We start from the raw sequence: 26,129 nt of genomic DNA, 5'->3' as shown, positions 1-26,129 counted from the left end.
TTTTGAGACTGATACTCCACACAAGGACCATGCCAGGAGATAAACTTAGAACCCCTGTACAGAAGTAGCCCATGGCAGCTCAGTGTCCAAGAGGGTTCCCCAATAATAGAAACAGGGACTGTCTCTGACATGAACTCAGGGGCTAGCTCTCTGATCACCTCCACCTGAGGGGGGAGCAGCCTTACCAGTCCACAGAGGAAGACAATGTAGCCAGTCCTGATGAGACCTGATAGACTAGGATCAGATGGAAGGGGAGGAGGACCTACCCTATCATTGGACTGGGGGAGGGGCATTGGTGAAGAAGAGGGAGGGAGGGTAGGACTGGGAGGGAATGGGGGGAGGGGCTACAGCTGGGATATAAAGTGAATAAACTGTAATTTATAAAAATAAAATAAAACAATAAAAAAATCACTCATAACCCGACAACTCAGAAATAAAGTATATGGTCCATGATCTCTTTTCACAATATGAGTATATGTGACGGGGACAAAGAGCTTGTAAAAAAAATGAGGCTGCAATGATGTGTTTACATAATTTATGCCTTCTTCCTTACATTGGTTAGTAGTCATAGCAGCACTCCAGTAGATTCATTCTACATCGTATCTCTTAATATATGTATATGATTTCACTATTTGCATCATACTTTCTTCAAGTGCTCATCTGATAATCCACAGGAATTCCTGAGGACTTGGATACTATGTTCAGATACTTTCTGTTTTTAGAGTATCACATTTAACCATGGCATATAAAGTGGACAATAGCGTCTCGTGCAAGTCATCTCAACTCCCACATCTGTTTTAAGAATGGCGAGGATTAAAGCAGTCCCAGGGTCTACGGACATTAGCTTATTCTTGCTGTCCCTCATGCATACACAGTCTCCGCACTACTTTGATTTCATAACAGTGCTGGCTCTTCAGTTCATCCATGAGAAATATAAAGAGTTGTGTCACTTCAGGTTAAGGATGTTTCAGTGACTGAGGGGGCACCGTCTGAGAGCTGAGTCGGTCCAGCTAAAACTGAGCGATGTACACTTGTGGACGTAATTTTTGTTTCATGACTCTCTTCACACACATTTATTTTCTACTCCATTGTATACTTTTGTTACCTGACGTTCATCATTTTAGACACAAGTGCCTACTTCTGTGCTTTCCAACACAGTAGCAGCATGGCTTATTCCAAATACTCAATGCTATTAATAAACCAATAGTAGAAGACATTGTATATTTAATGCAGAACCATAAAATACTTCAGGAAAACTTAAATACGTAACCTTACAACTAGTAACATAAGTTGTAGCAGTCCTGCTCATTAAAGAGCGCCTTTCACACATGCAGGGCAACCACCAGAACCACTGAATGGGGATGCTTCACTATTTGTTTCTACTTTGTGTGATCTACTAACAAGAAAATGTTTCATTATATTACAATCAACTTAAATGAAACATAAGTATAACATGTTAATATATTTGCTCAATAGGCATCATTACAATTTGTCAACAAAAAGTTATGCCAATTCTGCTTTAACTAAGAATAGCCAACTTGAAAACTGATGTTTGCTTGAAGAGTTCATGCTCCTAAATATATTAAACATATCATAATTTTGGTTTTGAATTGTTTAGTTTTTGGTATGATTAGTTGAAAAATAGTGTAAATGAAAGTTACTCTAAGTTTGGGCAATACATGTCTGGACATAATTTAGTGTGTATGGCAGCAGGAGGAGCCACTTGTAAAAGAAAGTAATGTCTAAAAATGTATCAACATGAATGTTGCCAGATTCTAGAGGAGAACACCCTTACAGTAAGTATTATATTCTATTTCTGATTACTTCTTTAATAAAAGTCATTACATGGTTATTTTTTCAAGCTTTCAAATATCAGACTCCACCTTAACCTGAGCGCTCAGGAGGCTGAGGCAGGAGGAAGTTGAAGTCAACTGGGGCTATTTGGTGACATTTTGTCAAAAAGTATTTAAACAATCTCTGTAAATACAGATTGCTTCAGTTTGTATTGTATTTTGTTAATTCTATAGATTATGAGACTTAACACAGGATCTTCTGTATTCATTCATAGCATCTGTGTATGCATATCGTGACATAAGTTCATGTGTGTAACGGCACATGTGCGCACATATGTACTGAGGACAGAGGTCGAGGCCAGGTGTCTTCTTTGATTGCTCTGCGCCTTTCTCACCGAGGTAAGCCCCTCACTGAATGTAGAGCTAGCTAACTGACTGGACTAGTTTAGCCAGTCAGCTTGCTTTGAAGATTCCCATATCTCTGTCTCTAGAGTGTCAGGGCCAGGCTAATCCTGTCCACCACTAAATCCAGCTTTTAGATGGGTTCTGGGAATTCAACCATTGTCCTCAGGCTTGTCCCATAGTATCTTATACATGACACTGAAATGGCATCAATGAATATAATTCTAACAAATGCATCATTGTGTCATCATTTCTACAGAATAAAGGCATTTTAATAATATATTTATACTAGGATCTCAGTTTCCTAATTCAGAATAAAGGTATTTTAATAATATATTTATACTAGGATTCACAGTTTCCTAATTCAGATTTTCAGGACTCTCTTATATCTATCTCTATCTCTATATCTATCTCTATATCTATCTATCTATCTATCTATCTATCTATCTATCTATCTATCTATCTGGGTGGAATATTTGAAACATTTAAACCAACAGACAGTATAAGATTTTATTCTTAAAAATGAAAATTAAAAGACTCAGACTCCTACATGAGTAAATGTTGACACACCCAGGTTCATCTACAGAGAAAAGCAAGATCCCCACATGTTGGCGCTCTTGGCATCTGTGCACTTCTCTATCTTCTTTCATGGCGTGTTTTCTGATCCATGAAACTGAATGCACATTCTGTCTGCAAATGAAAAACTCCAGCTGCTGACGTGAAGACTGCTAGGCACTGAAGCATTCCACAGGCCCCATCTGGAGGCAAGCCCGGGTGCTGGACCTCCCTGAAGCAGCCACAGCATAATTTCTCTTTCTCTCTCTATTCCTTTCTTCCTTCCTTCATTTCTTTTCCTGCCTTTCTTCCCTCCCTCCCTCTATTCTTTCCCCTGTTTTTGAGAGAAGGTCTATCTACATAGCTGTGGTTGCTATGGAACTCGCTGTTTAGACCTCAAAGTCCTAAGTGCCGGGATTATAGGTATGCACCACGATGCCTGGCTCAGCGTAATTTCAGTATGAATGGATAAGAGCCAAAATTTTGTTGGGACAAGTGAATTAATAACTGCAACCTTCTTGTTCTGTTTTTCAAGGTGAAAAAAATGCACAAATAAAGAGCAAAAATGGAAAAGGGAATTTAAAATGATTTTACTTCATTTTAGAAAACTACAGTCTTCACATGACTGAGCAACTGACACACTGTTAATCATTTAATTTTTTATTGTACTACAAATATGCACACTACCCACATCCAAAACAAAACTATGAACTTTTTTAAATTTATTTTTTTATTAATTACAATTTATTCACTTTGTATCCCAGCTGTAGCCCCCTCCCTCGTCCCTTCCCAATCCTACCCTTCCTCCCTCTTCTATACCCATGCCCCTTCCCCAGTCCACTGATAGGGGAGGTCCTTCTCCCCTTCCATCTGACCCTAGCCTACCAGGTCTCATCAGGACTGGCTGCATTGTCTTCCTCTGAGGCCTGGTAAAGCTGTTCCCCACTCAGGGGAAGGTGAACAAAGAGCCAGCCACTGAGTTCATGTCAGAGACACCCTCTGTTCCCATTACTAGGGAACCCATTTGGAGACTGAGCTGCCAGGGCTCAGGGGTTCTAGGTTATCTACATGCATGATCCTTCGTTGGAGTAAAGACCCTGAGCCCAGATTTTTTTTCTTTCTCTCTCTTTGTGGAGTTCCTGTCCCCTCCAGGTCTTTCTAACTCTCCTTTCTTTCATAAGATTCCCTACACTCTGTCCAAGGTTTGGCTATGAGTCTCAGCCACTGCTTTGATACACTGCTAGGTAGAGTCTTTCAGAGGCCCTCTGGGTAGGCTCCTGTCCTGTTTTTTCCCTCTTCCTATGTCCTTCCTGTTTGCCTTTCTGAGTGAGGACTGATCATCTTACTAGGGTCCTCCTCCTTGTTTAGCTTTTTTTGGGTGCACAGATTTTAGTATGATAACTATAAACTCTTGACAAATAAATAGGTGCTTTATCCCCTTTAGTAAATAACTTATATTTGTTAAAAACAACATGAAAATGAAATACTTAGAATTTAAAACTCTTGGAATTGAAAACTGAAACCTGCATTGTTTAATATTTAGCCTTTGTCTTCAGGAAGCATGTAATCCCCTATCTGACATGCCATTGTGACAAGGCACATGTATATGAATTTTCCAGCACACGAAAAGAAACTAAAGTAATTACAGCAAATTTCACCTAGAGGATGATCAACAGTTACTGAAGATAGCTCCACAAGTGAGTCAATCATTTTCTGGAGATACGGAGGTAGTAAACCTTGCAGCGTTGCAAGCTACATACAACATGCCTCCTAAAGCTGTGTAAATAGTCACGGATAAAGCATGAGGATACATGTGTTTCTGTGTTCCAACAAAACTTAACAAAAAGTCAGTCAGCGCAAAGGCTGCCTATGTAACCTTCAAGGAGATTACAATTCCCAGAAGCAGCTATCAGTGGGGATAACAGATGATGTTAGATTTTTATATAAAAAGAAACACTTGTGATATTTTCAAACTCTTTAAATTTGAAGTAGCATGTAAATCTTACCTGATTAGGTATCCTCAATGGGGGCCTTGGGCCTCCAGGGTACCGAGGTGACATAAAGGGCTATTGAAGACAAACAAACAAACCAAAAATCAGAACAATGTAAAACACAAATCTAAAAACAAATCATACATCAATCATTCTCCTACGTGGCTGTTTTCAGTAAAAGCTCCTGGAGGAGATTCACCCTGACACCTGGGAACTTCCCACAGGAAATGTGAAAGCACCAAACATGACTAACTGCAGCAACTAAAAATATGATTTTTAAAATAATGATATCTAACTGCCAAAGACAAGATAAAGAAACAGGTAAATTAATCCCAGTAAATGTCTGAAAAGGAGGCTTGGTGGTTATTTTATTTTACAAGATAGGTTCTGTGTGTATACTTTTGAATAAATTATAAATACTTATTATCGGTTTTCACTAATAATTTTAAAGTTATCAAATTTCACCCATCTAATTCTGCTCTACATAAGACTGCAAAGAACTTTGCTTTCTAGGGGTAGTCTATAGTCAAAAATACTTTGTTGGTCTTTTCCCATTCTGAGTTTATTATAAGTTTAACAATAAATTTCAAAGGTAAAACTTCTTTACATGTTTTGATTGTATTATATAGTCTTCTTTTAAAAGTCACATTAATTTATGTTGCTGGACGAATCAAGGGTTCCTCTAAATTGGGTTAAATCCTTTAGTAGTACCTGAGTATCTGGGAGTGTCCTTGTAGCCAGAGCCTATTTGGTGAGTGTCCAAAACCTGACTACTTGGGTGCTCATATCTAAAATGTCATGAAATTATTCAAAATTTCTATTTTATTATACTTTTTAATAGCCAGCAGAATTATAATTTTGCTTATTTATATGTTAGTATAATTACTTATATATAAGATTCTTTACATATAAAATAAGTATTTATTTTAATGGACTGCATAGTAATTAAAATATTAAGATTAGTTTAATATATACTGAGAATCAACTTAATAAGTAGCAAGTAGATAAAGTTTTGCATATTCAGTTTATAACATTTTACATAACTGAGCACTGAATTTATGTCTTTTATAATTAAGAATGTTGGTCCGCAGCAATAAAATCTCAAGAAATTTCTGCCATGCAGATTTGTTTCTGTGTTCTGCTCTGTAGTGTAAGAAGCTAATGAAATGAAGGTCGCGGTGGACAGGCAGCTTGCTCTTTGTGCCACTGTGCTCACAGGAGGTCATTTTATTGGGCAGACTAGTGAGCTGTGGGGGTAACAGCTGCCTCCAGCTGCTGAAACTCAAGCAGATGCCTGTTTTCACAGACTTGAAAGCGAAGCCGTAGGCTTCAGAGATGTGACCAGAGCTAACTTTCTTCTTCACTGGAGAAGCTATTCTAAAGTGAATTGGTAAGTAAATGATATATTATTGCCAGCTAGAAGCTTATTCCAATATCCTGGCCCTGTTCTCTTTCTTTTCTGAGTCGTCCAATTTTACTTACACAATTAAAATTTTAAATTCTGGATTTAATTCTAAATATAACAATCAGATACTGTATTATTACTTTCATAATCGTTGTGTTTCTTTACAAAGTGATGCTTCATGATGTATTCACAAATCCAAGGTATAATATCAACTTACTAAAAGATGGATAAGTAAAAGTAGCTTATTAGTATTTCCTACTATGATAAAATCACTTGAAAATGGAGTATAGGTCAAAACTGTGGAAAATACCACTCACTACCAAATGCTGCAATAAATAACTATTAAGCGCCTTGTTTGAAACAGTACCTGAGACTGGCATATTAACCTAATGTAAAAAGATGCCACAGCGTTAATTTCACGGATTATTTGATCTCTAATAGACTGAATTATGAATCACTGTATTTGGACGAGGCTGTACTTTTCCACCTTACAGAAGTTACTGAGGCTGCTGGGGGGACTGGCGTCACTGTAGGCTGGCTTTGGAAGTACACGTCATTGTAATGTCTTACATTGGGAGAGACAAATTCTGGTTTAGACAGTTAATTTCCTCATATGCAGTCCTCCAAAAATTCACTTTGTGTTTTGGTAAAAGAAGGAAGGATGGGAAAGAGGGAGGGAGGAAGGCAGAGGATGCGGATGGGAGGATATTACAAAGCTGAGTATCTCCTCAGAGCACACAGGACATAAAGATCTAGCTAATTTACATTTTAAAATATTTCTACCTAAATTATAAAGAATGCTTTGGTGCAAGAATAAATTCTAAATGTTCAGCTCAGACCTGACTATAACATAGGTAGATGCCATCTATGTCCTAACTATAATGCTAAGCTACATAAGGTAAACACAGCACGGGAGCACCAATGTCTGCACTGGGCCAGGTGAGAGACGGCCACGCTAGCACCTGGACTTCACTAGTAGGAAGTCAATTTAAATTCTGATACAACACTGATTGAGGCCAGAGATTATCTTTCAGAAATATTAGTTGCACGTGTTAATAGATATGTTGGTATTCTCTGAGTTTGTAATTTAGGACAAACACGGTCTTCAAAAACTCCTTAGTTCTGAAAATAAGCTTATTCTTTCTATCTGAGGCGGATTGTTTTTTTTTTTTTTTTTTTTCATTTTAGTATTCAATTTAAGTAGGGCATCAAATCCCTGGGAAAAGTTATTTTTAATGTTTCTGCGTGTGAATCAAGAGCTTGGTGCTAGTATTTGCAGCGTCACTCATTAGTGGATGGCCTTGAGCTATGAGCTCTGGGGGTTGCAGTTTTCTTAACCCTAAAATGGAGAAGTTGGGCACACGATTTTTTAAATCCTTTACAAAACAAGAGATTCTGGGATAAGTCCTTTCCACTTTGCCTTTAAAGACAAAGGTTAGTGTACTGCACAGTATAGACATCTGACATGTGTGAGAGCAGAGGGGCCAAGGACAGAGGGACGTGCTTCAAAGGCACACGGCATCTTCATCAAGGAGCTGGAGCAATCTTCATGTTTCGAGAGAGAAAGACACATGTAGAGAAGGAAGAACTACTCCAACAAACAACTGTGCTGTTTCTTAGGAGACATCAAAGGCCAGCCAGGGGACAAGAGAGGAGAACTGTTAATCTGAGGGTGGTGCGAATGAAACCCCTCCTTTGACCTGTCACTTACCAAGCACTCGCAGGGGCACAGGCTCTCTCTAGGCGGTTGGATTTGCCAGTGAACAAAGTGCATAAAGATCCCTGTTCTCTCCTTGGAATTCACCACGGCTCACAATCTTATAACTAAATTGAGAAATAATTTTCTGGAAAATTGTTCTGTGTATCAGTCCTCTAAACTGGAACAAATAGAATGTTCTCTTCACCAAATGTCAAGTACCAATGAAAGCTCAAAGAAAATAAGACTTTAATCTGTTATCTTCCCTGAAAGCCATATTGTGTCATCCTTACTGGATCAAACATGCAGTGACTGAAAATATAGACAATGATTTTTTTCCAAGTTTCCAAACTGGGCCACACATATGGGATGAGGTTCTTTGTAATGCATGACAGTCTAGTCTGCAGTCTAACAGGGAAGCTACACTTGTAGGCAATATTCTCTCTGCACGCTCCTACTATTAGCATGTGCTTTGGGTGTCTCCACAGAATTCCTATGATGAAACCAAATCCCCAATGCAAAATTATTTGAAGATGGAATCTTTCTGGAGGATAGAGCTTTCCTGAATTGTTTGCTGTCTTAAGAAAAAAAGGCACGGAGAGAAAACTGCTCTCCTGTGCCTTTGTGAGTGGGCAAATGACTAGTATCTGCCCACTGAGAAGGGAAATGAATAACAAGGCTGCTTGGATTTTCGGCTATTTTATTTTTTGAGATAGGGTCTTCATGGCTCAGATTAGCTTCAAGCTTGCTATAGAGCTAAAGATGAGTTTGAATTTAGGATCCTCTGGCCTCCACCTCCTGGGGTTTTAGGTGTGTGCCACCATGTCAGGATAACTGGGTGCTAAACAGATTGAACTTGCTTCATGACTACCACAGAAACACTCTACTAACTGAACTATCCTCAGCCCAACTCCTTGACCTTGAATATTCTTGGCATCAGAACTCTGAACAGTAAGTTCGTTGCTTAAATCACCTAATCTACAACTTTTTCATTATAGCAGCCCAAAGTGACAAAAGCTAAAGGAAATAGGCTAATGGAAAGTAAGTAAAATACAAATATACTCTATTAAAAAAATCAGTAACTATGTGATGACAAAGTGGAAAATGACAATACCTAACAGAAACAGAGACAGGTTCATTACAGCAAGGAGTCTTTCAAATAATAAAATTATGTCACTTAGAAGCAAAATTTATTTAAGAATAAATGTCAGTAACTTTTAGTGGATTATTTTTTCTATTCTACCAAGAATTATTTAGAATTTTGAAACTAAAAAAAAAAAAAAGAATTTTGAAACTGCTTTTCTGATTATCATTTATTCCTTATCCTTCCTGTTACATTTATAATAAAATGACCTATATAATATTTTCTATTATGCTTTTTGATACATTTTAAAACAGGAGGCTTTACTTTTTAGAATTTATTAACTAACTTTTTTGTATAAAAGGATGCCAAAGATCAAATTTCTTAACAGGAATTTTAGTGTTCCTACCTGACTCTGCTACTGGAATGTACACACAATTCATTCTTATAACTAACTGGCCACAAAGCCTGTTTGACTCAGCAGCTCCTCACGGGCCCCGCAATGTGTGGCCATCCACCCACTGAGGAGTGCTTTCCCGAAGCCGCCACTCAAACAGGAAAAGCTGGAAAGGCAGCAGTATTTCTAGTAAGCAAGTTCATTTGTGCATGAAGACTAATCAGCATGTGGTCTTGATTCACTAAACTAAAAAATAAATGCCACAACTGAAATAAAACAATTTAACAAGCTCTTCCTCTTTTTTCCTTCGACATTTTAAGTGGTTTTGAATATCTATCTATCTATCTATCTATCTATCTATCTATCTATCTATCTATCTAGTTTTTATATATAGTTTGGGGCATGTTTAATTTTGTTTTTAAGATAAGCACTGACTGTAGTGGACAGACACGGTACGATTAGAAGAGTATGACAGCTCACGAGGTTCTCCAGGAGAGAAGAGCAGCAGAGCCTTCCAGGTAGAGGTACAAGAAGAGCACCAGCAGCATTTAGCTGGTTCCTATGCATCCCAGGAGCTGAGTCATGGACAACATTGATGGACTCAAAACTAACTGAAGTGAAACAACGCTTGGCTGCTTTGTGTAAAATCTCACCTGGTCAATTTACTTGTCTTGTTAAAAATACATAGTACCTACTGATACTGTAATGAATGGAGCATACCATTGGGAGAATATATCTAGTTTGGTCAGAATATACCTGCAAAGTATGTATAGATGGGAAAAAAAATGTGCTGCCTAAATAAGATAAATTACTGTTTTCTAAGGAGCCCAGTAAGAACAAGAACAAAAAGATACCCCAGAGTTATATTGACAATAGACAGATGGGTCACAATTTAGGTTGACTAAAAAGGTCCTCTGTTTTCTACTTCTGCCTTTCAGTTTTCGCCACCAGTCCTGGAACACCAGGTCACCAGAAAAGGTAACAGTCCTGACCAGCAGCCCACCTGGCTGCTCGTCTCATCTGGCACTCATAAATGGGATCCTAACATTTTTGCAGTGAAGCATTTTATCTGAATTCATTTTACTTTTTGTGCATGCTTGTTGTTTGCTTCTCTGTGTGGGTGCTGTGCATGTGCATGTGTGTGGAGGCCGGTAAATGAGCACGCATGCTCTCCAGGAGCTGCCCGGTGTTCTGAGCGAGGCTCTTTCGCCGCTGGAACCACGCACATGTGCAAGGCTGTCTAGCAAGCCCCAGCGCTCTCCCTGCCTCCCTTCCCCAGCGCTGAGATTCAACAGTGTGCTGCAGCATGCAGCTGTCCGCATGGGCCCTGGGCCCTGGGCCCTGGGCCAGGGCTCTCGGGCCAACGGAGCCATCTCGCCAGCTTATCGAAAGCTCATCAGTCTCGTCTCATCTTCAGAACCTGTATGCAACAACACACCTTTTCCCACTAACACTCAACATTTCACTAAGAATATTAAATATTTTGTCCTCTTAAAATATACTGTCTTTAGCATAAAAGATACATAAGAAAAATAGTATTTTACTCAGCCATTAAAAATAAGGAAATCATGAAATTTGCAGGCAAATGGATGGAACTAGAAAAGATCATACTAAGTGAGGTAACAAAAACACACATGGTATATACTCACTTATAAGTGGATTTTAGTCATATAGTACAGGATTGACATACAATAATTCATAGACCCCAATAAGATAAGTCTGGGGCATCTTAGGCTTTATGTGGGTCCTCTAGTTAGGGAAGTGGTGGATATCGCTGACATGGACCATGTTGCCTGCTTTCTGATCACTTCCCCCTGATGGGACTTCTCTACAAGGCCTCAGGGGAGGAAAATGAACCCAGTCCTCATGTGAACAGACGAGCTGGGGTGTCTGGGTAGAGGGGCTCCGTATTCTGAGGAACAGGGGGGAGGGGTGTGGGAGAGAGAGTGGAACTTGCAGGAGAGGAGGGAGGGGCCTATGATGGAGATGTAAATTGAATTAATAAAAAAGACACAAAAAATAAAGAAAAAAGAAAAAGGTTATTTTAATGTAGTTTATATACCACAAAATTAGTCAAAATGTGATTTATTAATTTATTAACAAATAAACAATACATCTAATTAATTAATTAATTGAATAACTTTATTAATTTATTAATCATATAATGATTAAGTGTCTATATGTCTTGGTCCTGAGGAGCCTAAAACAATACTATTTTTATTGCTGTATATCTATTTTGTTAATTAAATTCTCTTTATATCCTTTCTATGTAGATTCCTACTCTATATTTTACTTGCAAGTAAGTTTTTATTAAACTTAAATATATTAACTCTTGAAATCAAATGTTACCAATAATAAATGCTATTAGGGAATATTCCTTTGAAAATCATTAGTGGAGTATGACTTATTTTATCTTAGTCATACTTATACACAGATGTTTACATAGTATTATAATTCTGTGTGATGTTTGAGTTTGCTATAGAAAATTAATAATGCATAAGTTATATATAAATGAATCTAAAGACTTTTTACAACTTACTCATCTTAATGTGTTTAGTTTCTTTTCTGTTTTTCATCAACATCTCCACCAGACACCACTGACACCCCAGTGAATAAGACACTCTTGATTAATACATTTTAATTCCAACCAGCACTAAACTAATGTAGCTCACAAATGACATATGTATGCTGGCATATTCCACTGAAGATAAGTGTGGTTTATCTTCCATACACCTTAGATATTCTGTCATCATCAACACTTAATTAAAATAACTGTGAAGTAATAACAGATCCAGTTTCTTTCTTTTTTTTTTTCAGATCTAGTTTCTTTGATGTGTTTCTGGCAAGCTAATCCCATACAGCAGTTACAAGCAGGATGATTATTTATGGGTTTATTCTAAACATCAAAATTGGTCACTTACATTATGAGTCTTTTCAAGAAGATGAGTAGTTCCCAAGCTTTTATTATCATACAAACACTGCATATAGGCATTACCATAGACTTCTGGATTGTACATGAGGACTGTGCTGTCCTCACATACATAACATATACATACATACATATATATATATATATATATATATATGTAAACGATTGAACAACATTTGGTAAAAAATTAGTAATTCACTTAAGATGATTTATATCTATAAGTAAACACACACATACTTTTTTGTTGTGTGGTACTAAGATAACAACAGACCAATTGCCTTTAATACATATATGATTATGAAAATAAACAACTAAGATTTACAGCTTAGGATAGAGTGATAGGGTGACTCAATTTAAAAACTAAAATTTTCAGGTAAATGAATGGAGCTAGAAACAATTTTCCTAAGTGAGATAACATAGACCCCAAAAGACAAGACAAATTTTGCATGTTTTCTTATATGTGGGTATTAGTTTTCAAGCTTAGACATATGTTTCAATATGAATAACAACAGAGGCTAGGTAGCTAGTAAGAGAGCAGGAGACCATCCTAGGAAGGGAAAACAGTAGAGTGTTATAAAGTCTAAAGGAGAAATAAGAGCAGAAAGATTATGTGGGAGGTAGAAATGGGCAGAGTAAAAGAAGGAATATGAGGAAAACTAACACTACAGTCCTTCTGAAAAGCTACCTGAAATATATACACATATGAAAGGAATTTAAATGGGCTCTCCATGTGCTTGGGAGACGGTGCCACAACTAGACATTTTATACCACCAAGTAAAACTCCAGTGTCAGGAACGGACTGCATCTTCGTGAGTTGTTGGACAAAGGCCCTCTGACCCCTCCAAACGTCACAGGCTGCTAGCAAGGCTCTCGGGTACTCGCCACAAACTGAAGGCAAAGCCCTACCGCTGAAGGCACAACTTATGTCCTCAGACACGAAGATACTGAGCTGGTGCCCAACTAGAAGGAGCTTCACTTCACTCCTCCTGACTAGACTAGTATTCATGGTGCTAGAAGGTACTTTGTGCGCTACCAGAGAAGAAAAGTGACCATCAATTTCACCAGCTACAAACTTTGCGACCTACAACAGTGACCTGTCGGCAAGATGTACTGGTGCCGTAGAGGCACAAATGTTAGGGAAGTGGCCACTTCTGATTGGATTTAAGACCCATTCCATGACATGGAACGGGGACATGATACGACCAAAATGACTCAGAACCTCAGACTAGATGGGTCATGAGCCTAGAAGAAAACCCAATCCTATTATTCTCTTAAAGGAACACAGCAGTGAAATGACTCCTAGTGACAAATTCTGATGAGGTGTTGCTCAAGCCTCATCAGAAAAAACTTCTTTTGAGAGCATCTGAAGCACTCAGTACTAAACCAGATGTCTTCATCAACCCCCTACTTTCAAGGTTCATGGATCTATGCAGAAGGGGAGGCAGAAGGATTACATGACCCAGAGGTGTTCATTGGATGACTTCAATGAAATGGCATCTTTCAGACACAATGGAATTGATGCCCACATGAACTCCGAGACTGTAACAGCATATACTACACCTGCAAAGTTGAAACCAGTCAAAAGTCCAGCATGTCCAGGAAGGGAAAATGGACACAAATTACCATCCCTAACCAAGAATCTATTTGCAACTGACACCCGTTAGAGAAAGGAAAATGAGCTTCTGCCAATGGAATGCCCCTGCATACACCAACAACATCCTCGGGCGGCCCCGTGCCCAGGGACACTTGGGAATATAAACAGACTCCATACGTGTTTGTTGTGTGCTTTTTGTTTTGTGTTTGTATGCTGGTTTTCTTTCTCTCTTGCTCTTGTTGTGTTTTTCTTTTTTCTTTTGTGTATCTTTTGATTTGGGGTTTGTGTTGATTTGTTGTTTTTTTCTGGTATTTTTGTTTTGTTTCTGATCTGAGAGGCAGGGAGAGGGAGAGAGAATATGAATGAAGATGAAGTTGGGTGTGGTAGGCAGGATCTGAGAGGAGTTTGGGGAGACTGAAGATTACAATAAAAGTGTACTGTATAATTTTTTTAAGAAGCTAAGATTTATGCAACACTTTTAACTTTTCCTTAAAAAAAAAAACCACAATATTCTTGAATATCTTGATATTCTTGACATTTCTATTGGTTCAGCAGTGTCCTTTGAAATGTCCATGAATAGAAATTAATGTTTGTTAAGAAATTAGCCAAGAGAGAGCTTAGGAGTATAGTGCTTGCCTAGCATTCCTGCAGCTGTGGGCTCTACTCACAGAACCACAAATGAAACAAAACACAAGAGATAAATATGGTTGTGCATACCTGTAATCCCAGCAGTCTGCAGGCTGAGGCAGGAGGATTTCTGATAGTTTCAGGTCAGTCTAGGTTATATGTTATTTTAGAGGCCAGGTTAGGCAATGCAGTGAGATGCTATTCAAAATAAAGAGTAAAAGGAAGAATAGAGATATAGCTCACTGGGAGATTCTTTTAACTACCATGCAGGAGGCTTTGAGTTCATGCTCATTAGTAAAGAAGAAAGAGGAGGACAGGGAAAAGAAGGAGGAAAATCCAACAAGAAGTACAATTCAAGTGTCAAGGAACATGCAAGAGCTTGTTCTGGATATTGGGATGGGGTGTGTGTGTCATGATAAACCTATACCATTTTTTACGATTTCTAGATTAAAGTTGCAAGTACTTTGATTTTTGCATGAAGTGGGGAGGGCAGTGGAGATGGGAAAAACTGCCCAACAGGTACTGCGCTGTATTTGAAGAGAAAAGAAGGCATGTTGGCTTATAGAGTGGACTGCAGGTTACTGCAAATCAGTGTCACAAAAGCTCTACAACATCTGAACTCTCTCACCATGAAGAAAATAATGAATATCTGATAAAGGTATTTTACCCTAGTTTGAACATTATATAAGATAATATAAATTATCTTATATAAATATATATTTCTTATATTTTATAAGATAATATAATGTACAAATATATTACATAAACATATATTAGTAAGTTTAATATAAGATTTTAATATAAGATATTACCTAATAGTATACTAATATGAACATAAATTTTATTGTCTTATAAAAATTAACATAGTCATATTTATATGTCAATTTTAAAAAGCAATAAAGATTTTAACATGCACATTAATAAATTACTCTAGTTTCACTCATATATTAGATGTTGAAAATTTGAAAAATGATGAGGGGGAGAAAGAGACCAGGGGTTCATGCCACAAACATGTGCTGCAGTTCTAAGGTAGCTGAGGTGAGAGGCCTGGAGCAGGTGTGAGCTTGAGCAACACACCTGACCCTATCTTGAAAGAGAAAAGGAGATCGTGGTCCCGGGGCACAGCACATACTGCCATCGGCCTCTCGGCCAGTGTTTTTCTAACAACCACGAAACTAAGAATTCTACCCCATATATGTTGATTCCTTGGCTTTCAGGAGTAACAAAAAGTGGCAAGAAAACCACTATGGTCTCAGATAACTATGGCCAAGATAACTATTAAGTACTCACTATTAAGTACTTTAACTATTAAATACTTTGATTAACAGGTGGATTTGGTTGCCTGCTCTATGATCACTTGCCCCTGGTGATACAGCCTTGCCAGGCCACAGAGGAAGAGGAACCTGGAAGTCCTGATGAGATTTGGTAAGCTATGGGCAGATGGCAGGGGAGGAGAACTCCCCCTTTCAGTGAACTAGGGGAAGGGGATCTGGGGGAAGAGGGAGGGAGAGTGGGAGTGGGAGGAGATGAGGAAGGGGCTACACTTGGGATATAAAATGAATAAATTGTAAAAAAAAAATTAAAATTAAAAAAATTGCCTTTATTTCCATAAACCTCTAACCCCCCCCCCCAAAAAAAAAAAAAAAAAAAAAACAAAATGGATTTCTAACAGAGACTTGCTCTTTCTGGTCCCAGCTGACAGTTCCTCTTCTGCTTCCTGTCCATCCAGAAAATGCTGTAGGGCTTTTAGTTTTCTGAACTGTAGGTTTTAAGAAAGCTTATTTGGTTACTCATGCTGAGAAGTTTTAATTCTTTCTATGGCTGAGACCAGAAACTGTCACCAGGACTGCAGGGCAGCATTACCAAAGCCAGCAGCCACCTGTTGGGCACCTCTGCAGCTTCAGGTGTTTTTATTTTATCTTTGCACTAGGGAATGGCTTGCTCCACTTGCAGTGCTCAGGCTCTCTGTCCTTTAATATTCAAAATCAGATTTTTAGGAAATTTAATTTTTACTGTTTGAATTTTAATAAATAAGCAGCATTCCTTGCCTTCCATTATACAAATCTGGTGGCTTTAACCCTGGAAATACTATTTCTACTATCTAAAAATTTAAAACTGTGTGTATGTGTGTACAATATTAGATGTTATATTTTAATGTTTATTATACCTGGTATTTCCATTATCCTACTCAATAAAATGAAGAAAGATATAATAACTAAAATGCTGGCTCATTAAGATTTAGGCTAACATGGACAACTTCTGGAGAGTAGGACAGGCTTGTCTCTAGAATTTTATTTCCAAAAACTGGTTTCTGAAACAGCATCAGAAAAAGAGGAAAGGCAGGACACTGGAAAAAACTGCAATAGCAAGAGCAGTCCCCAGATGAGGAGGGAAGGACCTGGCATGTGGATGTCTAGCTGCTGGTGGTCCTGATGCTGCTGCGGCTGACTCAGAAAGACTCAAGAACAGCAGAGCACATGACACAAATAAGGCCATCTTCTTAACCTGTGCCTTATTTGCAGGCATCAAGTAAATACATATTTGCCTCCAAGACACATTTAATACAGAGCTTGTAAATTTTTTTCTTTCTTTTCAGTCTCAAGAGAAAAACAAGAGTTCTTTTTCTTTCAAAGTACTAACAATATTGTTTTCCTTTGAGCCCCCCAGCTGGCTTATTTCATTTATACTGAGCCTTTTTCAGTCAATAGCCCTGTGAAGAAACAGGAAAAGACCTACTACGTATCTGTCTTTCTTCCCTTTCTTTCTTTCCTTCTTCTTTCTTTCTCTTTCCTTCCTTCCTTCAATTCTTTTTCATTATTACTACTTGCTACAGTGCAGTTTGCTTGATGCTCACATGGAGACGCCATTACATTGCCACTAGATGGCAAAGCAGCTTTACCATTGCTGCCCGATCCTGTAAAGGGACTGATAGTCCTGGGGCAACGCATCTCCCAGCACAGCGGAGTTCTGGTCAAAGTAGATGAAAATTATGGATGAGTGCTGGTCCTGGAACTCAGTGACTTAGCATACCTACTTCCAACACATGTTTACAGCCGCAATCACACCAAAGCCACTTTTACAACCCGACATCAGTATATCTTTAGTTTTTAATAATAACAGTTTCTGTTAAGGAAGCTAAAGATTTAGTGACAATATGATAGCAAATGTATCAAGAAAAACTGTAGGAAAATGTAACACATAGCAAAAATGAACAAGTCTATTGATTGATGGACATTCAAATCAAATATTAGCTATAGATTCAGATATGATGTGTATTAGTACCCAGTAAAAGATCATATCATGCTTTTCAATAAAAGATGTGTTCAGTTACTAGTGTGGTAAGTAAGGTTCAGTTTCCATCATGGAAGTTTTCTGCAGTAAAGAACATGAAGAAAAGAACTATGACACCCTCTTGCCTCTCAGAATACGAAATAGCTTCTACTTAAATATTCTACAAATTAATCACAAGTCATGGGAGAGTATTTATTACAACTCACAGAAATACTGACTCTTCCAAGGTAACAGGCAAAATTAATAAATCTAGTTTTTTAAAACACAAAAGAATGTTTATTTTTCCTTTATTTTATGAAGACCATTTACTCAATTACTTTGACTACTATATACAAATGAAAAGAATGACTAAAATGGTCCAAGGAAATAATGCTGCCTATGTCAATAAGGCTGCAGCCACTAACAGCCTTTCCCTGTTTTTTTAAATAAATGAATATTTATACATAAAAATGTAGCTATACTACAGTTTGATAGCATTCTTAATTAAAGTATCTTAGTATACCACAAAACTGTTGAATTAAGCTGCACAAGATTATTGATACACTACTGTATTTTTTTTTTTTTTTACTAGAACCAAACTTGAAACTGCTGGACAGTCCTACTGCCTTTGCTCTGGGCCCAATCAGTCTGATGTCTTGATTTAGGAACTTGGCTCTGACATCATCTACTGGTTCAACAACAGGTGTCACTGAGGATTTATTTGGTTTCTTATGCTAATCACTCCTCTGACAGATTCCAGTAAATAGATGGCTTTATTTTATTAAATTGATACTTTCTTTGTGCATGTACAACTAATCCCACTACTTTCACTTAATTGGTCTCTTACTAAGTAACAGAAGTTCCCATTTAAATAAAAACAAAATTTAAATGGTGCTATGGCTTGATTCAGAAATGCTCCCCTAGACTTATGTGTTTTAACATCTTCTGCCCAGCGGTGGCGCTGTTTGTGGAGGGTATGGAACGTTTGGGAAGTCAGCCTGACAGAGATGGGTTGCTGGAAGTTTGGGTTTCTATAATGTCCATGACCATGTCCAGTTGTTCCCAATTCTTGGTCCACTAAGATGTAAACAGAAACATAGCAAGCTCCTACCACCATGCACTGGACGGCCACCGCCACCATGCCAAAATAAACTTCCCTCCATTAAGTTTCTTCTGTCAGGGATTTTGTCAAAATGACAGGAAAAATGAGCAATGTGGGAACGGAAGTCTCAAATACTATACAGACTTTTTAACATAATGGACACGTTAAATGACTGGAGTACTAATCACAGTTCTGATTTTAGGGTTAAAGGTGGCTGCATTTGTTTTAAACTCATACATTTACAACTTGTAGTAATGCTACTTGCTAATACATTTAAGTTAAACCTAAGAGACAGAAGGCTTGTTCTTCAGTGTAAATGGGAATAAAAGAACTACATTTGTGTATTGAGTAGAACTATTTTCAATGTAATTTTCACAGTGAGGACAACTCGAAACTACTCATGGTTGGACCCAGTAGACTAATTGTAAATCATTCATTTTATTCATTCAATCCTAATACTTAATCTCTTCATTACTGACTCACATTCCAGCTATGCCCACATAAGCTTTGCCTTTCTCCTTGAGTATTTGAAGTAACTCAGCCTCTCCCTAACTGGGAAGTGCAAGAGAAGGGGTCAGCTGTTTGGAATCCAGCTGCTACAAGCAGCTGAACAGGCAGAAGCTGCTGAGTGCTTCTCTGGGCTGGGGATTCCTGATATCTGCAAAGCTCCCTTCTTCCAGAACCCGGCTCTCCTGCTAAGGAGCCTGCTGGAGCCAGGCACCAGGAGGAACCTCTCTACCCTGCTACAGCGGCCTGCAATGTAGCCTTTCCTAGAGCAATCCTTGGGCAGTGGCTGTGCTGAACAGCCGTTTTCATCTGTAAACTCTAAAATGATTCCCTTCTCTGACTCTTCTAGATGTCGACCATTTCAAAGGAAAATGTCTGTGGAAACAGGTAGAATCTGGCGTTCTGTTGTCGAGTATGACTGTCTGGGGCTTCTGATCATTATCGTGCTTCTATGCATGAGAGGCAGCTACTATTCATTAACAACGTGTGCTGCCCTACGTTTGTGCGGAAGTACAGTCCAAACACTGGAGAAAACAAACACTGACTGGTTAGGAAACACTTCAGCAGACCTCATTACTGTGTTACTAAAAGATATCAGCTCTTTAGCATTTGACTGAATTTTTCAGTATTTTGGGGAACAATTTAAACTACTGGGTATATATAAATGTTGAATAGGTGAGAAAAGTCCTTGAGGTAAGTTAAAACAGTCTTCCTGGGTTAATAAAAATAACTCAAATGTATATAGATTTTTCCATCTATTTTTCTTTACATTGATAAAGAGACTACAATTATTCAGATATCCAAAATAGGAACTGCAGTATCTTCCTTGGTTCTTGCATTTCCCCCCCCCCCTTCATGTCTAATTTGGGCAATCAACTGAGGCTTTTCAAACATAATTACTGTTTCTTTCCTTCTAATACTACTGTCCCAGATCTTGTCAGAAAGACTCTTTCCTGGGCTTCTACACAGCCCCCACTTCCAGACTTACTGTTCTGTAACTCAATTCTGGCTAATATTAGTTGAAATGATTTTCCCCCTTCAAGATGCAAATGCAAAGGCGTCCTCCTAATAGCTCCTGAGTCTCTAAGATCAGGAAAAAGCCCTGTGTCACCTTCCAGGCCCTCGCGGCTGCATTGCCATCGACTCTCCCTGCACCTAGTCAAGCTGCAGCTGTCTGGAGATGTTTCTATTCTTTTCTCCTCTGGGTTCCTGTCATGAATTGTCTTTCCTCAATTGTTCTTTTTCTCTGCTCCCTTTACCTCCCCCTCCTCATTCATCTTGAGATCCTAATTCGGATTACAGTTCCTATTTTGACAACGCTTGCCTGACTACACCTTTCCCAAGACTGAGTGTAGAGATCAGATTTGCTATACGAACGCATTCTACCCATTTAATATGCCTATTTTCAAAACTCCCATACTTAACTCACTACCTTTCTCAGTTCACCACACTCTGGGCTTTCTGATATCGGAGGTGTTGTAAACCTGTTTATCGGAGACACCCAAACAAAATCTGAATCCCCTGCAGCCTAAACAGTCTGAATCAATTGCACATTTGGGTCACTGTCCTCCTCAAAGACCCGATGGTTCCTGTAAGTGTGCTAAATAGACTCAGCTTTTAACATGCCATTTCAGGATCTTCTCAGCAGCCCAGAGAGCACACCTTTCCCTTTTGTGTGCGGGACTCCTTACTTCCACTCCTGCACTTTCTGTGTGTACCCTGGACCCCTCAGCACTGCTTACTCTCAGACTTTGGCTAAGGGCCTCATTCTGAGATGCCATTCCTCCACCTCTTTTGCTGGGCTGTTTTTCTAACTCTCTCTCATGTCCAACTCTGATGGAGTTAATCATTCTTTCTTCTTGGCCATCACAAAACTTTTCGCTTCACTTTGTCATTTTTAAGGCTGCTTTTTTGGTAACACAAAGAGCCTCAGGAAGTTGTACACTCTATGTGCTGATTTTTAGACATCGCAGTCTCTGGAATTAGTAATACACAATCATGAATTGTATCAGAATAATGAAAAGTAAGCTCAAGCTATTTTGACTACTTCCAACAAGAAAACAGGCAAGGGGGGGGGATTAACTGACAAATGTGGAAATGAAAATATATGGATTTATCCATCTTGGCATTATTCTATAGTGCAAGAATTTGACTTCTTCCCCAACCAACATTCCCTTTAACAGTGCGATCGGGAATGCTCCTAGCTGTCTATTAGACAAAACTCTCCCTAACTATAACCCACCTTCAGCAAGAGAACTAAGAGTGTAAAACAAAATAAAATGAGCTGGAAATATGTCACAAGTAACAGTCAACACTCAAAGGTAATTTCAGTGGCAGAAATCCAGACTGTCTTGATTTAAGTCCCAGTGCTGTCAGTTTTGGTAAAAGTCACTTGTTAGTGTTTTGGTGTTTCCACCTACACTGCGAAAATCATAGCACTCCATACTTCAATCTTTTGGGTGTTGTTGGAATTGGGGTTTATGTAAAGCATGTACACTAAACTAAAGCATAGCACACAGAGAACAATTATTAAATGTTAGCATAATTGCTGACTTTAATAATCCAGAGTTATACTTAGGGGCCTTAAGACAGAATGAGGCTCTACTATGACTTTTAAATATTTCATATTGTTCAAGTAATAATAAAGAGCAGCTAAGCAAATAAATATGCCCTAAAAGTGCTGGGTTTGTTCGAGGCTCAAACTGAAATGTTTTAATTCTACAGATCTACTTTGCCAAATTACTTACAACTTAATCTCTCCATTTTCATCATTGTAAGTACATTAATAATGATATGAATTACTAACCAATGATTATCAAAAATTCTGAAATTAAAAATAAACCACAATTTGGCCTAAAGGTACCCACTATATTAACAAGATAGTATGTTAGATACAAGTTCCTATAATGTCTCCCACCTCTAATTGTTAACTTCGAAATTGTTAATTATCTCAAAGAGTGTTATAAAATTAACAGTACACAAAAAAGTCTTCAGAATTTATATTGATATGTATGTTTTGGGTTAGAATTCTATCAGATTTAAGGCAAAGATCTATAAAATTAAAAAAATAATGTATTAAAGCTCTAAAATCATTGTTGTCATTGCTAAAAGGAGCAGGTACTGAAATTTTAAAATGCTAAATACACAGTTGAAATGTGATCTTCTAATTTTATATAAGTGTATTAATAAATATTACAGCTGAAAACCAAAAAGGTGATTTCAAATATTTTGATACAGCCTCTAATTTTTATTAAATGACTTGGCTACTTTTGAAAATACAGCCAAATCTTGATTATTCTTAGTCTAAGGAAGTATAAACAGTTGAAAATGAACATCTTTAGTGTCTTTTCCCACAAAGTATGCACCACAGTGAACTTATTCTAATTTGCATTTTGATTTATTTTCCTTCTAGATCAATGAAATGGTTTAACATTAACCAAAACAAATAATACAACAGATGAAGGAAAATGCAATAGATAAGCAGTGTGAGCAATCAAGAGTTGGCTGTACAGTGTCATATTTACCTTAAGAATCAAATGAGAAGAATTACAATAGCCTCATCCTATGGTTATCAGTCAACATCACCAAGCAGGAGTTCCTACGCCTTAACATCCTAGTCAAGTCTCTGAGTACCTGAAAGAACCCTGGTGGCACAGGACCTACTGGCATGCCATCTCCTGGGGGCATGTTTCCTAGCACGGGGCTGGGAGCTGCTGCAGCGCTCTGCAAAGAATAAAGGAGAGACAGAGCTGCATCATTACAGAGAAGGCACAGGACCGAGGCTGGTGAGACGGCTGGCATGGCTACTGCGCACTCCTGGGAGCGGAGGCTGCTGACTCCCCACTGCGCAAGTGCACGGAGACAACCGCATGACAAACAATGTCAGTGGCTCTTACGGGCCTCTGGAAATTCTGTGAAGACAAAGATCTTTCATAAGATGACACATTTGAACATATATTAAATGCCGACAGCAATATGACTGATGATAAAAGTTTAAATAAATGCTCAATTTAAGGTACAAACACTTGAAATGGCAAACGTTAGCAATGAGTGTGCAAATAGGTAAAAGCCTGTGTGGATGATCACAGGGGTTAGAAGAAAGACCTTTTATTTAGATCATACTTAAATGTCATAAACAAGAATAATTAATTTTCTGCCTACAGATAGCCATATCTTATTCACTTTTAATACGTTATAATCATTACCCAAAATATAAAGTATAAGGTGGTGAAGATGAAAATGCATATAGGAAATTACAGAAAAAAAATTAAATTAAATTTGAAGACATTGGCCTCATACAAGTTATTGAAAATATCAGATTGAAAAATTCAAAGTTTTCATCTATAAACTTTTCATGAAGTCCTAGCATTTGCTTAAACAGGAATATGAAAAAGTAAAACCTTTGGTTTAGATTCTTTGTAGGCAAATCATGGTTATATATTTCTTTTTTATACATATCATGTTCACATAAAACGGTTATGTAATGATGGATTTTCTTTCTTTCTCTCTCTTTCTGTCTCTCTCTTTTTTCTTTCTTTCTCTCTCTCTCTCTTTCTTTCTTCCTTCTGGTTTTTCCAAGACAGGGTTTCTAAATATAGACTTGTCTATCCTGGACTCACTTTGTAGACCAGGGTGGCCTCAGCTCACAGAGATCCACCTGCCCCTGCCTCCCTGAGTGCTGGGATTACAGGCGTGCTCCACTGCCCTTGGTGAATTTTATTTTTCAATTTGATTAAACACATTTAAAGTCCTAAAATACTCAAGAAGGGACCAGATGGGAATGTGAACTAGTACTACCTTTATGGAAGAAAATATTCAAGCTCCTCAAAACAAAAACAAAAACCAAACAGAAGTATTACACCAGCTGGCAAAGTTACTACTATGTATTACCCAGAAGAAAAGAAATTATTGTTTTGGAGAGTCATCTGCATCCTATTTTGTCTGTAGCACTGCTCGTAACAGCCAAAGTATAGAATAAACCTAAATGTTCATTGATAAATGAATGAATACGGAAAATGTGGCCTATATGCATAATGGAATTTTATTTAGCTCCCCAAAAAAGGTGACAGTGTGGATGAACCTGGAGGACATTATGCTGAGTTCAAATAGAGCAGGGCAGAGACTAAGACACTACATGACCTCATGCAGACGTGGAATTGAGAGCTGACCGCATAGAGCTGAGGATAAAGAGAGTAAGGAGAGAGGTTGTGGTCAAGTGCAGGCCACAGCTAGGTGCCGGGATAAGGTCTGGGAGTGCACTGAGAGTAGCGCAGCAGGAGCGGACTCTAAGTGACTTTGCTACAAAGATAGCAGGAAGGCAGCAGGCACCACAGGCTGCTACTTGACAACTTTGCTGTGAAAACATCCAAGCAGGAGCCACAGCTCCGTACACAGTTCCACGCCCTGCTCTCTGAGAACACCAGTGCACCTGTGCCCACACAAGATACCAGGGCACAGTTCCTGGCCTAAAAATACAACGTGTTTATTCCACAGCACCTCAAGTTATTGAGACCAGTGATCTCCACAGTTCCTAAGGGCGTCTAGACTGAAATATGATTGTGTGAAATACTGCTTACTAATGAATCCAAATGTAACTACAGCCAAGGATATGAATACCAGAGAGGAAGCTGTGTCTCAGGAACTAAGTACATGGACATACTCTGGAAGGTGTGCAGCACAGTGTTCTCTCCTGACGCAGCCCTTACCAGTTACGGTTTCCTTTCCTCTCGCACACTGGTGCACGTGATCTTTTAAAAATGAAAGCAAGCCGGATGCACACCTGTAATCCAGCACTCAGGAAGGCGAGGCAGGTGGACCTCTGTGAGTTCAAGGCCAGCCTCAGGACATCCAAGGCTACACAGAGAAACCCTGTCTCAAAAAAGAAAAAAAAAAGAAAGAAAGAAAGAAAGAAAGAAAGAAAGAAAGAAAGAAAGAAAGAAAGGAAAGGAAAGGAAAGAAAATAAAAAAAAGAAAAAGCAAACTTTTTCCATTTAACTAAATTTGCACAATATTTTAATGCACTGTTGGGGGTTAAATTTACAATCAACAACCCTGTTAGCTTAAATACATACAATTATAGCCAAGTCTAGGATTTGACCTGTTTCCTTGAGACTGTGTATTTCAAATGTATTTTCTCATCATTTCTAGTTGCTCTAGTATATTGGTAAGTTTTTTCCTACAGTAGAAAAATAAAACAGGCTCATTTGTACCAAAAGGAAAGAAAGTAGTAACAAAAAAGTAAAATTCAGAGTTAAGTATTTGATGGATTGTTTTTCTCCAGACTACATTGTCTACAGGTATTTCTAACTTTTCCTTGAAGGATCTTTATAATATAGACATTTTGTGGTACACTTTATGAATGTTTATTTTGTGACCTTAAATTTAGTTTATAAGTTTAGGAAAATACTCACTTTCTTGGTTTTCTCACTCTAGTCACAGATTTTTTTTCTTTAGTGTCAATATAGCATTGAACACAACAGAAATAAAACCCTTGCTTTAAGGAAAAAAAAAAAGACAATAAAACAAAACAAATAAAAGAGAAAATATTTATTTGTGATCTAATCCAAGCAGAACAGGAAGAACAGGGTGGACCCCTCACAGTAAAGAGGAGAGACAGAGCTGACAGTTCTCAAAGTCTGAGAGCACAGTTCTGGGGGAAACAAGACTCAAATGAACCTTTCATTGTTTTTGTTTCTCTCTGTCTGTCTGTCTTGGTCTTTCTCTGTCTCTGTCTGTCTGTCTGTCTTGGTCTTTCTCGGTCTCGGTCTCTGTCTTGGTCTC

General features: G+C 38.2%; 1 protein-coding gene across 1 annotated transcript in view; it reads right to left on the bottom strand.

Annotated features, from left to right (window-relative positions):
- The window catches only part of Ssbp2 (single stranded DNA binding protein 2), a 282,752-nt gene that overhangs the window by 43,933 nt on the left and 212,690 nt on the right, over positions 1 to 26,129 (bottom strand). Inside the window, exons 6-7 of the mRNA XM_055625331.1 lie at positions 22,983 to 23,072; positions 4,757 to 4,816 (exon numbers count right to left, since the gene is read on the bottom strand). Coding sequence (XP_055481306.1) covers positions 4,757 to 4,816; positions 22,983 to 23,072 — 150 coding nt within the window. The remainder of the gene's footprint in view (positions 1 to 4,756; positions 4,817 to 22,982; positions 23,073 to 26,129) is intronic.

Source organism: Psammomys obesus, unplaced genomic scaffold, assembly GCF_907164565.1.
Source record: "Psammomys obesus unplaced genomic scaffold, mPsaObe1.curated_primary_1811, whole genome shotgun sequence".
Lineage (NCBI taxonomy): Eukaryota > Metazoa > Chordata > Mammalia > Rodentia > Muridae > Psammomys > Psammomys obesus.
This window is presented reverse-complemented; position numbering and strand designations above follow the sequence as displayed.